This window comes from Uloborus diversus, chromosome 8 (genome assembly GCF_026930045.1).
Source record: "Uloborus diversus isolate 005 chromosome 8, Udiv.v.3.1, whole genome shotgun sequence".
Lineage (NCBI taxonomy): Eukaryota > Metazoa > Arthropoda > Arachnida > Araneae > Uloboridae > Uloborus > Uloborus diversus.
Genome location: NC_072738.1, coordinates 78379201 through 78395714, shown reverse-complemented (window position 1 = coordinate 78395714; position 16514 = coordinate 78379201). Strand labels below are relative to the sequence as shown.

The following is a 16514-nucleotide window of genomic DNA, read 5'->3' as shown; positions in this document are numbered from 1 at the left end:
GAATATTCAATGTAAAATACAGCAGACGACAAATTTACAAATAACAGAATCAAGGAGCAAAACCATTGCTCGATAAGTGTGGTTAGGGTTTTTAAAACTTGACTACCTGCTTATATGCAATAAAACAACATTCTTCTTACTCATCCACAAAGAAACTGATTATGCATTTATTGCAAAAATCATTTACTTCGTCAAAGTTTATAATATCTAAAAATGTGTAATCACTTGTTTGTGAGAATAGTAAATAGAAATTTAATGTACTATCACACATTAAAAATACATCATATTTTTTAAATTAAGTATTACCTTCAATTCAAACTGCAAAAAGCGGTAATAGTCACTTCATAAAATGAACAAAAAAGAAACTTGCAGTGGATTTGAACTCGGATCGGCCGCATGGAACCCCAGAGCGCTGCCCACATGACCACCGGGCGCTTGTTTACGAACAATCTCTACTAGTTTATAAGTTGCGCGTAAATCTTTAAAGGCTGTTTTCTCGGAATTTTATGGATAGTGCGCTTTATTACTTTACCCTGAGAGTACACTTAAAGGATACTACTAATCTACCAAATCTCATCCCGATCTGAATTTCCGAGACCGTAACCTCTCCTTGTTAGCCTGGTCAATGGTTAAGTTTGGGGTAGAAAGGGAAAGGACGTGTCATGTGTTTGCCATTATTCAACACGTGGCTTCAAAGTACCTCACCGAAGCGCGGTTTCTCAAATGTGTTTGCACATCTCAAATTTGACCAAAAAGCGTTACGTTACAGAAAAGAAAGAGGAGGAGTCTAAAAATTAACGTGCAATTTCAAAAGCAGATCGTAAGCCAGCATAACGATGGATACTGTGATGTCACATCCGATAGACCAACGAAAAAAGAAGCGCAAGATGACCAGAAAAAAAAAGACAGAAATAAAAGGACATTCCGACAAAAATAAAGATAATTTCTTGTGGTCTTTTGGTCTCCTTGAGAGTAGGTGACCTGAAGAGCGCTCCTATTTTGGTAAAAATACCTTTTTTTACATATTCGATTACGGCTATGGAGAGGTGACTTGAAACGGGAAAATGTAGCAAACCTTCTGCATCAAATGAACCTGAGCAATTTTTAACAACTGAATCATCATCAACATCCACGGAATCATCTTCAAAAACAAAAAAAAAGACCGTGATAGGTAAGTACCATTTTGTTTAGTGTAATACATGCAGAGGCTCCCCGATTTTATACTATTCAGATGGGGTTACTTCTCGATTTTCCGAATGAAGTTCCTAATTACCCACATCACTACATCTAATGAGAATATCTTTTTAATGCAATATTTCACAAAAAACTACTCGAAATTTGAAGACTCGTCAGACAAAATTTTCTGGGAAAGGAAAGTTCATGAAAGTGCAGTGACCTCTTATCGACAATTTGACATTATGAGTCCTGTCGGAGCTAATGCGTTCAACTTTCTCTTTTTTTTTTTTTGAAATGTTTCAACTTTTATAAATTTTAATGGAATAAATAATACTCTTTTTAGTTATTAAAGCTTAACAGAAAATTATCCATTAATAATCCTGCTTTACTAAACAAATTTTATTGAAATAACCATTTTAAAACTTATTGTCACGTGTCAGAAAAAAGCAATTCATTTCTCTATCTCTTTCCCATTGTCCGCTGATCAGAATTCAATTATACACCAAATGCTGTTTGTTCTCTGTGTAGGCCAGTACTTTTCAATCTGTGAGGTGTGCCTCTCAAGGCAGGCCTGTCACTTAAAGAGGATCAGGAGGGGCACTTTCCCTGTTGACTTTGAGAAATCAGAAATTAATGTATTTACATAGGCATGGTTTTTGATGTTTTTTTGGTTTAATATGCATTAAGTGTATGGAGGATTCAACAAAAAAGCAAAATTTTGGTGCATTTGTTACAAAAAACCTGAAAAAATTAAGAAAATACTTTAAAAGGTAGCATTATTAAAATATGATATTATGAGAGCTTAATTATTTGTGTCTTATTTTATTTTTGTAGTTGTGTTTTTCGTAGGTTCGTGAATGTCATAACGGTGAATTATATACTTTAATTTTTTAATTAAAAAATATCAAATTAAACTCCTTTGATTCCAACTTGCGCCAAGAACTTAGAGCTGCAGGGTTTATCAGTATATAATCTTAAAATTTAATTATACAGTTGTTGCGGCTTATATGAGTCACATTTTGTTCTAAACAGCTTTGATTTAATAAAGCTGGATTTCGTTTTTGATGATTTCATTCATTAAGAACGGTTAATTAAATTGTCCACTGTTTAAAATGTTGAAAATTTGGTGCGGCTACTCTTGGTGTGCCGCCCTTCGTCGTGTAAAGCTGAAAGAAGCTTCAGTGCGCTGAGAAAGCTGAAATTGTATCTAAGGTCGACTATGACACAAAAGCAGTTGAATCATGTTGCTTTATGCTACCTTCACAAAAACATCTTGGACGAAATTGATCACAAAAAAATAGCACGGATATTTGATCCTATGTGCAGTCTAGAAAAAATGTATTTGTTGGTATTTATTTTTTTTTCTTATTGTTTAATTATATAAATCAAGATGTACCCGTTTAAAAGTGTTGTATTAAATGTAAACCCATTATATATATATATATATATATATATATATATATATATATATATATATATATATATATATATATAAATGGACTTTGGTAAATTTGTTCTCTAAGATCTCAGAAACTACCCGGCAGATTTGGCTGAAACTTTCACCGTTTGTTCTTTTTGGTACTGGGGAGGTTTGTAGACCAGTTCGATAATAATCCGATTGATAGTTCCTTTTTTATTCTAATTTGTCCAAATTTTCGCATAAATGCCCCAGTATGATGATTAAAAAATACGTGCACATATTAAAATTATGTGTCCATCGAAAGCGCTTATTTTTCTGCTGAAGATGGCATCTGTTAGAAAGTTCTAAGTTGTATGAAAAACGAGTTAATGAGCTTTTTTTGTTCCATGTTCGAAGGCTTTCCTCAATATAATTCATTTTTTAGTGTATCATCTCAACTCCCAGAATCAACTCCAGCTAGAATTGTTGAATATTTTTGTGTTTTGTCTGACTGTTTGAGGCTTTTCTCAAGTCAAATCTTAAAGTAACGTTTTTTCCCCAAGATTGGCTAATAATAACTAGATTTGACTGATTTTTTTCCATTTAAACGAAACTTCAATCGTAATTACTGGGTTTTTTTATGATTATTTGTGCTGATTGGACACTTAATCATTATCCAATCTAACAGCAGAAATCTCGCCAAAATTTATGTAGAAAGATTTCAGTAGTTGATGCATTTGGCAGTTTTTTCAACTGTCGCGGTTTTTGAAGCCAAAGACTATGTAATAATGTTTGTCAGCTTTCAGAATGTAAACAAAGTATCGCCAATCAAAGAATCTTTAAAAACTTTTTTTACTGTAAAATAATCCAGCAACTAAATTAGGCAAATCCATAAGCAGCACAAAAACTTCCATTAATGTGACTTTGTGCACAAATTCAAACCAACGCCAAATTTTACTACTTATTTTGGAAACATTACGGATGAAATTGTTCAGCGCCATTTTATGGTGACCAAAAGTATCTTAGCATATGGCGACAATATCTCTTTGACAAACTTTAGTAACATACCGTTTTACAAAGTAAGAAGGGGGAGCATTATCTAAGGTATCCCAAAACGATTCCCGCAAATTCGGTAACATTTTAAATCGCACCAAGAACCCACAATAATTGAAATTTTCCAAAATAACTAAAGCAAGTTTAAGGGGATCACGGGCGTGCGGCCAGGGCCGGATTACCAAATAGGCAATGTAGGCAGTAGCCTAGGAGCCCCGGAGAAATATCAAAGTTGCAAATAGAAAAAAAAATTAGATTTTCTTCAAAAAAAAGGGGTGGGGGTGCTCCTTCCTGGTTTGTATTCAATAAAAATATATGTTGCGCGTTGGATGTGAAAAATTTAGACGCTACAGACCCCCGCCCCTGTTTTCTGACCTTGCGATGGCTCTAGGGAGCCCCATCACTTCTAATGCCTAAGGGCCTCCGAATCCTGTATCCGGCCCTGCGTGCGGCTGCATTTTTTTAAACAGTTCGTTCTTCAATAGACATACAGAGAAGGTAAAACTCCATGTTAAAAAAATAAGTAATACTGTTTGACCACGGATTGCATGGAATTGGCAAACATCCAGTTAAGGCGACTCCATCTGAAAGAGGGGGAAAATAAAAATTTTATGCGCGTATTCCGCTCATTTGAATGTGACTCTCTTTAATTTAGAGGCTAACATACATCTGCAAAATCTGACATCCCTGAAAACTAATTGATGCTTCCATTTCCGCGTGTAAACCGGATGTTTGCCTTTCCATAAATCCGTGGTTAGACAGTAATTGATAAATCTTTTTAACCATGTGAAGTTAAATTTCATGTTTCGGAAATTCTTCAAATTTGTATACGCCTAAATTTCGTGTTTTCGTTTCTAAATGAATAGTATTTTGCTCTTTTTACTTACTGCTACTTTAGTTTTATGAGTAAGGCAGAAGCTATATTTTAAATCACGTCAAAAAGGTGTGTTTTAAGTTCTTTCACTTAAAACAGAAAACAAATGCAAGTAACGATTGTTTCTCATAATTATTGCTAACCCAGGCAACGCCGGGTATTTTTGTTAGTATATATATATATAATAATAAAAGTGAAAAATATTAAAAAGTCCACACCAAGAGCCCATAGATGCACAACGCAGCAAAACTAAAAAGCCAAGTAAATATAAAATTAAGCAAACAGAATTACAAATATTAAACAAATTATAAATAACAAATGATGATAAAAAGGAAAAATGCAAACAGCTATTAAGTAGGAATAGAAAAAGAGTGAATCCAGAGCTCATCAGCCGTGGAGGATTCATTAATAATGGTCAAAAGACCAAAATTTTAACTATAAACTAGAAGAGAATGTTTAAGCTCCAGTACATGTAATATAGAGTAACAATGGGCAAACGCACCACTTGCTAAGCTAAAAACAATAAACTGGAGCTCAAACCTAAAACTAAAAGCAGGGGGTTTCGCCTCGACTAATTAGGAAAACAAGTTCCGATAATTAGCCTTCCACGGGACAGTACCTGCCTATAACAAAATTGTCTTACCTTGAAATCCACGTAAAGAAAACCAAATCCATTGTTCAACCTGATAAAAAAACATTCCATTTGTCAACAAGACAATAAAAACATAAAAACAAATCCAGAAATCACGCCAATGTTGAGACCACGACATATTTAGTCAAAAACATATCGTTGCTTTCTTGATTATCAGTTGGATAAGAATGATCACTGGGTTTACTCGATATTGTTGTGACTGTGCTAATGGTAGGCTCACTGTTGGATGTTGTTCACACATTGCGAGGATCATATATTTTCTGTCTCATGCTCGATATTTGGCAAAAATAGTAAAGCCTGCTGAAATATTGAGTTGTCTGTTCATTGATGAAAAAGTCAATGTCGTTGTGAATGAAGACGGTTACAAAGACTGACCTTACTTAAAAAATCATCATAAATTGTTGAATATTATTATATCTACTGTCAGTTATTTAAAAAAGTTATGTTAAACGGTGTCTAAAAATTATAAAAAAGGTTACTTTAATGTTCGAAATTTTTGTTCTTATTGGATCCAGACAGAAAATTCATTCAAAATATCGTGGACAAATTATAGATTTGCCTTTATGTACAATTTAGCATTGAATAATATTTATTTAAAAACTCTTCAATCTTTTTTTTTTACATTCCTAAAAACTTCATGAAGGATATGTCTTAGTTTTTTTATGGTTGTCTTTGTTTTTTTCCTGATAAGATAATATTTTTGAAATGTTTTTTTTTTAATTTTCTTTTTTACTTAGCAGACGATTTTTTACTGACTTAGTTCAAATAAATTTTTTGGCAATAAAAAATATTTAAATTTGTTTAAACGCAAAATTATGAAAAAAAAAATCAATTTTTTTTCGTATTGTTCCACCATTTAAAAAAAAAAAAAAAGGAAAAAATTCCTGAATGTAGAAGAGTATAAAAGACATTTTCTGACAAAATTTGATGAGTGACACTTTTCAGAAAGGCATTAAACAACAATATTTAAATTTTAGTTCCGTTGCAAAAAATCGACTTTTTGTTTAAAAATTATTTCTATAATAATTTTTTTATGTATTTTATTTCTTAGAATAAAGAAAAAAATTACCATTCATTAATTTTGATTTTTACTATGGAAAAAAGATTAAAATAAAAAAAATGTTTTTTTTTTTTTGAAAAACTCAAAAGTCGTTTGAGGTGCTGAAAATTTGGCTAAATTATTTTTATTCGACATCAAAATGATCCCCCAAGTGCAAGTCGAAAAAGCTGCAAGGGCAGATTTAACATAGAAACCAGGGTTATGGCCTTTCGGCTCTTGGTTTTGTTTTATCTTGTTTGTTTAGTTATTCCCCGATTTTTTCTTTTTAAATTGTCAATTGTTCCACCTTGTTACTTTTCTCCGGTTTATTTTACATTCGAAAGCTCAAACTCTTTTGCATTGGGAAAGTGGTTAATAGAACCCCCAAAATACACATCTGCAACCAGTTGCTAGTTTATGCATTTTCAACCTTGTGTTTCCCACTGTTACACCATACATAAAGTGATTATAGTTACACTTCTATTGGTAAAATAGAACTGCGTTTACATTTTTTACTTTCTCAATTACTTATTTATTCATTGTTTTTAAGGTATGGAGGCTTTGGAAACAGCTATAGCATATTGGGAAGATGCTTTAGCAGCCTATAGACCTCCCCCTGGAGATGTACTTGCTTTGACTGTAGGTATCGAACTCAAGTTATCTGAAATGAATGCTTTCTTTAAAATACTTGACTGAAAGAGTTTATTGAGAATTTTTTGAAAATAATTATTATCACTTCTGGATGTAATCCCCCCAAAAAATATCTACTCTTTGCAATTTTTCTATTTCCTTTTACTCACTTGCTGTAATGTGTGGTAATGTTTTTTTTTTAATTTTTTTAAAATTTATTGAAAATATATCATAATGGTCTTTTCATTTACTCATTCTTATCAGTTTAATCAGGAGCTACTTCATTCTTGTTAGTTATCACACAAAAGTTACATAAACTCTCATCGGTGACATTTTTTTTTTCTACTTCATTCAGCAATATTTTTTCGTTTGTGCTGTAAATTTTTTATGTTTTCATGGTGTCTCATGGTATTTTTATTGTGTTTGTGAGACATCTCTGTTGGCAATCAAACACATTGCATGTGTCCCTTCCTCTACAAATATTTCTTCAGTCAACAAAATAGTCATCAAGCAGGTATCTGTTTTTCAAGCATTATTAAAAATTATGTAACATAATTAAACAGCAGCATTGCACTCCAACTCGCTCTACTTTTCAAGCTCCTTTTCCACTATCCTTCTAAAATTTTGTTTTTAAATATGATCAGAACTGGACTATGACTTTATATTTTATTAATTGTCTGTTTTGCCCCACATATTAAAAAAATAATGATAATAATAGTAAAAATTTAATTTCCTTCCCCCTTTCTCTGTCTAACATTTTACTAAAATCTGAATTTTGAACGGTATTTGTACTTTGTATAGGGTGTCAAAAAAAATATCATAAGTACTGTATATGAGTATATTGAACACAAGATTGGTTTTTATGTAATCACTAGTGGTACCCGCATGGCTTTGCCCATAGTTGAAAATTAAAAGGTCATTCGGTTTGCCTATATATTTACAAATAATGGATGACGAATTTCTCGCTATGTTCATTCGCTCTCCCATTCCATGTCATGATAATTTCGTAATTTACTCATCCATCTTATGATAATTTTGCTCCGGAAAATGTTCTTAAAATTGAAATAGAAAAAGAATAAAATTGAATTTTTGAGAAATCGCTTTGAGGTGCACACCCCCATGCTACAAATTACTTTGTGCCAAATTTCATGAAAATCGGCAGAACGGTCTAAGTGCTATGCGCGTCACAGACATCCTACAAACATCCAGACAGATAGACTTTCTGCTTTATTATTAGTAAAGATTGTTACTTGGAACCTCGGCGGACACATTATTTGTTAAGAGCATGCTGTTTCTTCCTTTTCTTCTTACTATTCTGCTGTGCCAAGCACAAAGGTGGTATTTGTACTTTTTATCAAAATTGAGTTCTTGTCCCCTTGTTTGTATCATATTTTACCTAAATACAATATTTTGCAATGATTTGGGAATGGAAATCATTTTTTTTTTAAATCTAAAAATGTGGCATTTGAATCAAGTGTATGGAGTTGTAAAACTTTAAAATGCATTTTCTCATTTTAAGCTCCTCTGGGGGTACTACTTTTGTACTTAGCATGGCAGTAGTGTTGTTTATGACTGTTGTGCTATTTGGGAAAAAATTCATATGTGAGTAAATTGAAAATTAGTTTTTTTTTTTTTTTTTTTAAATTATTCAGTACTCTATTTCTTGATAATATTATATCCTTAGGATGCTGAAGAAGGAAAATTTACCCACATGTTAGAAAAAATTTTAGAAAAAGCCTGCAAATTGCAAGATTCTTGCAGCCAACTGTTTTTAGATTCCAACTCTGTTCTTTTTAAATCTGAGACCCATTCTATAGTATCTTCACGTCATGATCGAATCACAGAATCAGAAAGAAGAACTATCTGTAGCATGTCGTCTGTTGAAAGTTTTGTTTCAGCTCAAGCAGAGGTAGGATTTTGCTTTTCTTCTTGCACATAATTTTCACTGAAATACTAACTTGCTAGTTATACGTCATGTGTAAACATCATGGAATTTCTTGATTTTTATAGTCATTTTATTACACATTTTTAAATATTGATGATTTTATCATGTTTTTTAAATCTGAAAAGAAAGTTGTATTGTTCCTTTTAGCATTACTATACATTTTTTTAGACTGCTTGAAAGTATGCAGTACTTGGTAGATTAAGAAATAACATTGTCAAATAGTAAAAATTGCAGATTGCTGCAGACACGTGTTTCGGCATTACAAGGAACGCCTTATTCAATTCGAAAGACATGAGCTGATGGATGAAAACACAACCAACAAAAGATTTTGTCGGATATCTTTCCATCCATAAATAAAGTAAAAATAACATAAAATAATTATCTATAAATGAAATAATAATCATCCATATAATCATCCATAATCAAAGAAATAATAATGTTGATAATTCCATCTACAACTTGTGCTATTTGACGTTGTTATTTCTTATTTTACTATTTGTGCACAAATGTATTTATTTAATATTCTAGGAGGCTCTGTCCCCTGCTCACTAACGTTCACCAACCCCCAAAGATTGCTTGGCAATGGTTTAAATCATTTATTAGAAAGGAACCGATTAAAAAAGCATTATGAGCTGCCTTTGGAACAAGAAGCACCCCTTCCCTGTTTTTCAAAATAATTTGTACCAACTTTTAGAGCGATAAGGGCTAAGAGGCTCCTGAGCATTTCAAAACTGCCGTTGCGTACATTTGAAAAGCCGCTTTCATATTCATGGTCTCTAGTAATATATTTTGCTCTTTAGCTTGGGGCTTGAATTGAGTTGAGCCTAAGATTTTGCGTTAAAATCGAAATCCTTAAAATTTATGAGTAAGGAAAAAAAGAAACAAACAAATCGAAAAGACATAACTATGGCAATGCCAAATAAAACATCAATAATTTGAATAGAAATGAGTTCTTTCAAGCTTGATTAAAACTGCTTGTAACTTTTTTCTTTGGAGATAGAAGCTAAGTTTTTCGATCATAGGTCGAGATAGATCTGGAGTAAAAAAAAGCCGCTCTTTTCCAGTTGTGTCAAAAAGAAAACTGTGGGACAATTCCTTCACTTTTAACGGATAGATTGAATGAAGAAAGTAGTGCCTAAATTTTAGCTAAGCCTAAAAAAAGTTTGAGCTAAAAACACAAATACTCGCGCCATATTTAAGTTAGAGCATTGAAACAAATTGCGTAGAACGCGGAAAATTCTATCCTTTCCAACGATATATAATATTAATATGTGCAAGTAAGTTGTCACCCCTTTAATAGGCAATAATAGGCAATTTACGTGAAATTCGAGCATAAAAAAATTAATTGCAAAAAAACTAATTCGAATTTTAAAGAACAAAACCCAATGTGCAAACCACCGGGACTTGACGTAATTTTGTACAAAATTTCAAGCCTGTAGTTGCTATGGCGTCTCCTGGACTCATTTCGGCCACAGACTTCCTTTCAAAATTTTCTTTGACCTTACATTTTTTTAATATAAAGAGACAACATTAGTTACGTTTCTTCAAAAAATAAGCTTAGAGAAAGCTGAGTATGTTTTAAAATGCTCGTGATTGTTTGAACTATTTTGCCTACCTGCACAAAAGTTAATTTCGCTTTTTGTTAATCTATTTTCAAGTTCTAGTGTTTTTTGCATACTTAGTATTAATAATAATAATCAGGAATTTTTCTTTCTCTAGATTGCAGATTTAGCTGACTTTGACGATTTTGCAGACCTGCATATTGATTTGAAGGAATTAGCTTTATACCAAACTGCCCTGCGAAAATATGAAGCTGGTGCTATTCCTATTCGGTTACTTCGGTAATTACTGTTACAGATAATCTACTTAATTATTCTCATTAGAAAAATATACTTTCTGTTAAAAAGTTACTGGCGAATAAAATTGCTTTTACCTTAAACTGCGACTCAAGCAAGCACGATAAAATTTCGCTGTTACAACATTATTTTTGAGAACTGCCTTTATACCTCTCAAACTCCTAGGGTTTTGTGAATTACCTGCGGAAAAATCAATGCGTTAAAACAAATAAGCATCTTCATAAGCATTTCATGTACTGAAAAGTATAGCAAACTTAGAGGTCTAGCCTCTGCCCATACCTAAATAGCATACGTTAATCATGACGTCATCGCTCGGATGCATCGTAACGAACCCTAGCAACTTACGCACTTACCGTCCATACGGTAAATGTCGTAGTCTCTGCCCAAAAATACCGGAAGTTGGTTAATATTCACTGGGATAACAAACGTACAATAAGCATTAAACCACGCCTTTCTTCCTGTCCCTGTAAGCCAATGGAAAATTAGGATCATTGGCATGAAAATGCTCAGGAGACGAGGCTAGCTTCAGTTGTTTTGTTTTGATTCTCCTTTGGACGTCTGCTCCCAATCACAGAAACATGGAAAAAATGTTCTTATTGTTACTTACACCACTCGGGTACCCAAATCAGAAAAAAAAGGGACACAAACAAAGAACCATAATGATAATAAAAAAGAGCACTTTTGTTGGAGCATTAAAAAACAAGTTCCTAAAAATTAAAATAGGAACTAGCAAAGAAAACAAAGCAATGGAAGGTTCTAATTAAATTCATTTCTAATATTTCTTCATTGATCTGTCAACATGATAATGAAATTACAAAATATTTCTAATGTAGCGAAATATCATTCTTTGAAACATTATTTTGAATAGTTTTGTATATTATCAAAATAGCTTTAACAATGTAATATTTTTTAAGAATTTGGCTCAAAATAATTTTGTGCCAGATCTCAAATGAAAAACAGGCACTTCTGGCCCCATGGACATATCCACCGGGGGGCATATACACTACCTTTACTCCTGTTCGGTCATAGGAAAATTTCAGGCCTTCTCATTGACTTATTCGAGTGTCAATCAAAGCTTCAAAGACGCCATTGTAATGTTACTAGTTGTCTTTCTCACTGCGTTTCTTGTTTGTAATCTGCTAAATACGAATAAGCATTTGCAAATGATATCTTTAATTGAATGTTGCTGGCAAAAACAGCATTATTATTTCTTTGCAAAACAAATGAAAGCTACATTTGAGCAACTATGCTTTGAACAGGGAGGTAGAAGGGAGGAGATAAATCTTTCCTATGTAGAAGTGGCAATGATTGTTCACTTTTTTAGAGGGCGCTGTCGGCGAACCGCTCCCGTCAATCGCAGCAGATCAATGTAAATGATGCTAAGTTTCTCATTTTTTTAGAGGCAGCTATTAAAGCAAAAAAATAAAATACTACTGGAAATTGGTTGTAATAAGTGGCTAATATAGTGGACGATGTACGACTTGCTTCCACAGGAAGTTTGCACAGTATTTTGATGGAAAAATTAATTTTATTTTTCATCACCAACTTGCCAAATTCGTCTGCTATTAATATTGCGCTGTGCGATGTTCTCTTTTTTTACGAGTTGGAATGTTTCTATTCCGGTAAATAATTGAAAAAGTGAGAATGTAGTACAATTAATTACTTAAATGCCTTTTTTTAATTTGTTGTAAATTTCGTGACATGTTTCGAGAACTAATTAAAGCGAAATAACTTTTACTTTCACGACCTTTAACAGATAAAAATAAATATTACTGTTCTGTTTACTTAACTTCAAGCTGATATTGATTATAATAATTTTATTCATGTATTTACTCACTGCTTTAACAGAATTGTTATCATTATTTTTTTTATTATTGCATTTATTTCGACAACCAAATGGAAAAAAAATCGAGAAACCTTATTCATTAAAAAAATTATACCTTGGAATGCTTTTTTGAGATATTTGTGGGATTTTCTGTTGAAATTAATCAAGTTTTCAAAAATTAAAATTTACTCTTATTGTACATGTATTTTTTAGATGAAAAATGTTTTCCGATTTTTTTCGATTTGGTCGTAGAAAAAATTTAATAGTAATAAAAAGCAATGATAATTATTATGTCTAAGCAGTGAGTAAATACATGAATAAAATTTTTATAATCAATATCAGCTTGAAGTTAAGTAAATAGAACATTAACATTTATTTTTATCTGTTAAAGGTAGTGAAAGCAAAGAATTATTTCGCTTTAATTAGTTCTCGAAACTTGTCACGAAATTTACAACTGATTAAAAAAAATGTATTTACGTAAATAATTGTACTACATTCTCACTTTTTCAATTATTTACAGGAATAGAAAAATTCCAACTCGTAATAAATAAAACATCGCACAGTGCAATATTAATAGCAGACGAATTCGGCAAAGTTGGTGATGAAAAATAAAATAATTTTTTCCATCAAAATACTGCGCTAACTTCCTGTGTATGAAAGCCGTACATTGTCCACTATATTGTCCCCTTATTACAACCAATTTCCAGTAGTTTGTTTCTTTTTTTGCTTTAATAGCTGCCTCTAAATAAATGAGAAACTTAGCATCATTTACATTGATCTGCTGCAATTGCCGGGAGCGGTTCGCCGACAGCGTGCTCTGGAAAAAGTGAACAATCGTTGCCACTTTTACTCTAGCAAACCCGTAGGACATTTCTCTCCTTCTTCCTACTCCGTGGCTTTGAAATAAAATACGTAACACCATCTTTGGGCAAAAAATGCATCTTTTACGACATTGTTTTGAAGTTGTTTTAAAAATAATTCTCATGGTAAATTATTTTGTAGATGGAAAAGAGCGAATTCTGCAATTTTTCATATTCTTAATGATATTTAATGCAATTTAAACAGCACTTCTTAAAGAAATGATTACCATTTAACTTAATAATAAATACTTCTAGTGAATAATTTAATACATAATAATTTCTAATATAATTTTCTCTTGTGCCAATTTATTTCTAGCTAATTTCCATTGAATATGAGTTAGCATTCAAGAATAAGACCTTTAATTGAGTAGTGAGTGCATTTGGAAAAAGTTCCTTTTTGTTTTGGAAGAATTTCCTTCTTTACAAAAAAAAAAAAAAACTAATCCTTTACTTCAAAGATTGTTTAAAAGAATCAGCTGTTCGCGCACTACTATTGGATAAAATCAGCTGAACAAAATATCATATCGTTATTGGTCAAAAGCTTTATAAAGCTCTCTAACAGGTTGTCCATTTTTTTTATGTTAATCCGTTTTTTTTTGTCTATATTTTGTTTATCTTATCGTTCATTGGTTGGATTGCTTTATGTACGTCTTCACTGGTTAAATTCATAATCCTGAATTAAATTATAAATAGTCGATGTGTACTCTTTATAAAATGCTAAAACAATTGAGATGTCTGTATTTAAAAAAGAAAGTCTTCCACCTTCATTAAATTCAATTTTTTTGAATACTTTAAAATTTTTTCAATGAATGTATGATATTTAATGTATTTGAATGATTACATTCAAATTGTTCAGAACTATCCATGAAACCAAGAAGGTCTTATCAGCAGTACAGCAAAAAGGTAAGGAAAACTTTTTTGCTAATTTTGCTGAAAATATTTAACAGCTGCTGTTCTTTTCATGGGTCAGTCTAAAAAACTTCGCTGTATTTTTTATTACAATACATTAAAAGTCATATACTAATTTCAAAATTGTCTCAAAAATGGTTGAGTTTTCAAGTTTTAGAATTTTGTGAAGCTTTTTTTTCTGCAAATGTATTTAAGTTAAATATTAAATGAAACTGCATGAAATTCTCTTGAATTGCCTCATCAACTGTATGTGATAATTTTTTTAATTAATAATAAATGAATTTAAGGTAACAAACGGTGCGATTTCTGAAAGTTTGACTTGAAATAACACATATATAATTTTACGTTATGAAACATTACTTTTTAATGTTATTTTCAATTATTTCATTCAAGAGTTTAAATTATCTATTCCTTTTTACATAACTTTAAATATTATGAAGAATATTAAAAGATAAAGAATTTGCTGTTTAATTAAAAAAACTTACATTGAGAATTAGTTGGAAAAATGAGTTAAATTAAACTCCAATAGCTCCTTCTTCAAAAGTGCCATTTTTTGCTTAAAGATAATGATATTTATTCGTTTAATTATATATTTTACAGATTTTTTTTAAAAAAGCAGAGCATTATTTTATTTTATGAGTTATGAAATTAGAAGGAGACAAGAAGGATATGTTTGCCAGACTCACTCAAAATTCAATTGGAAGTCTTATTCTTGAATGTTAACTCATATTCAATAGAAATTAGCTAGAAAAAAATTGGCTCTTTTAAACATAATTCTTCTAAACATAATCTTTGAAGTAAAGGATGTTTTTTTTTTTTTTTTTGTAAAGAAGGAAATTCTTCCAAAACAAAAAGGAACTTTTTCCAAATGCACTCACTACTCAATTAAAGGTCTTATTCTTGAATGCTAACTCATATTCAATGGGAATTAGCTAGAAATAAATTGGCACACCTTACCGGTCCGGTCAACATACCCCACCATCGGATACAGGTTGTTAATCTCTGTATTTATTGCACCTTGTCTCACCCTTCGGAACCTTGAGGGGCCGGATATCCAGTACTGATTATGCGTTAGGATATCCAAGGATGTCATGATACCCTAAAAGGCATAAAATCTTTGAGGCGGATGGCAAACAGGTCGGCGTGCAAAGCGAGCAGGGGGGTGGGGCCCCCTAGTCTAAACTATTTATTTCTGTGTCTGTAACTATCTTCTCCAGATTGGCCGTGTCTACCAGTACCATTGGATACAGGGCAAATAGGGGAAGCCATTTCGACTCTTTAACACCCCTCTAAACCTTTAGGGGCCTCCATTCCTGTGGATATCTAGGGATGTCTCGACACCCCTAAAATCATTAATAGTCACCTGCTGCATGTGGCTTTGAGCCCCCACAGGTAGCAACCGGGGGTTGGCGAGCCAAACGAGCAGGGGGCAGAGCCTCTAAAATTCCATTACAACTATACTGCAGTTTGTACAGAATATGTTTAATATTCCTTTTTATAATAAAACTAGCTGTACCCGACGCGCGTTGCTACGCCAACAAAAAAATACATCATTATACTGATTTTCATGACAATCGGTTGAACGGGGCAGAAGTTGCTACTCTGCAGTGCCACCTGGTGGCGAGTGGCTTCAATGAGCATATTATGCACCTTCTCCGTGGAAAAATACATATATATAGCAATTTTCATAATAATCGGTCCAGGTATCAAGTGAAGCCGTGACTATACTCAAATTTTGTACTCACGCAGTTTGCAAGATCAATCAATCGCTAAAAATATCAAATAGAAAAAGTTTTAAATCCCCCCCGTTGCATGAAAAGCCATAAAACAATAAAGAAAGAATTTATTTGTTCAAACCAATGTGGTTCTCCAGGGAAACTAAAGACGCTCTAAAATTACAAGCAAGCTGCTTTTCATAGGTTTAGAGAAACAGGTCACAGTGCAGATAGGCTCCAATATTGTAAGGCAAGGCGTAAATTTAAGTATTTGGTACGGATTCAGAAAAGAGAGTTGGAACAAAGACTGGCAGATAACATAAACAGGAATCCCAAGAGGTTTTTTGCATACGCTAATTCGGGGAAAGTTCGAAATAGTCATATTGGGCCACTGGTTGATGAGCACGGAATTTTAATTCAGGACGATAGTGATATTGCTAATGTTCTTAATAACTTTTTTTCGAGTGTTTTTAACGATAACTGTATCTCAACAGTTGACACCAACAAGACACAAGCTAAAGTACAGCTTGAGGACTTTGTATTTTCCAGGGATGACGTTTTACTTCATTTGAAAAAAATTA

At 32.3% G+C, this 16514-nt stretch overlaps 1 protein-coding gene across 1 annotated transcript in view; it reads left to right on the top strand.

Annotated features, from left to right (window-relative positions):
• The window catches only part of LOC129228269 (mitoguardin-like), a 90242-nt gene that overhangs the window by 34707 nt on the left and 39021 nt on the right, over nucleotides 1–16514 (top strand). Inside the window, exons 5-7 of the mRNA XM_054862938.1 lie at nucleotides 6744–6832; nucleotides 8508–8732; nucleotides 10488–10609. Coding sequence (XP_054718913.1) covers nucleotides 6744–6832; nucleotides 8508–8732; nucleotides 10488–10609 — 436 coding nt within the window. The remainder of the gene's footprint in view (nucleotides 1–6743; nucleotides 6833–8507; nucleotides 8733–10487; nucleotides 10610–16514) is intronic.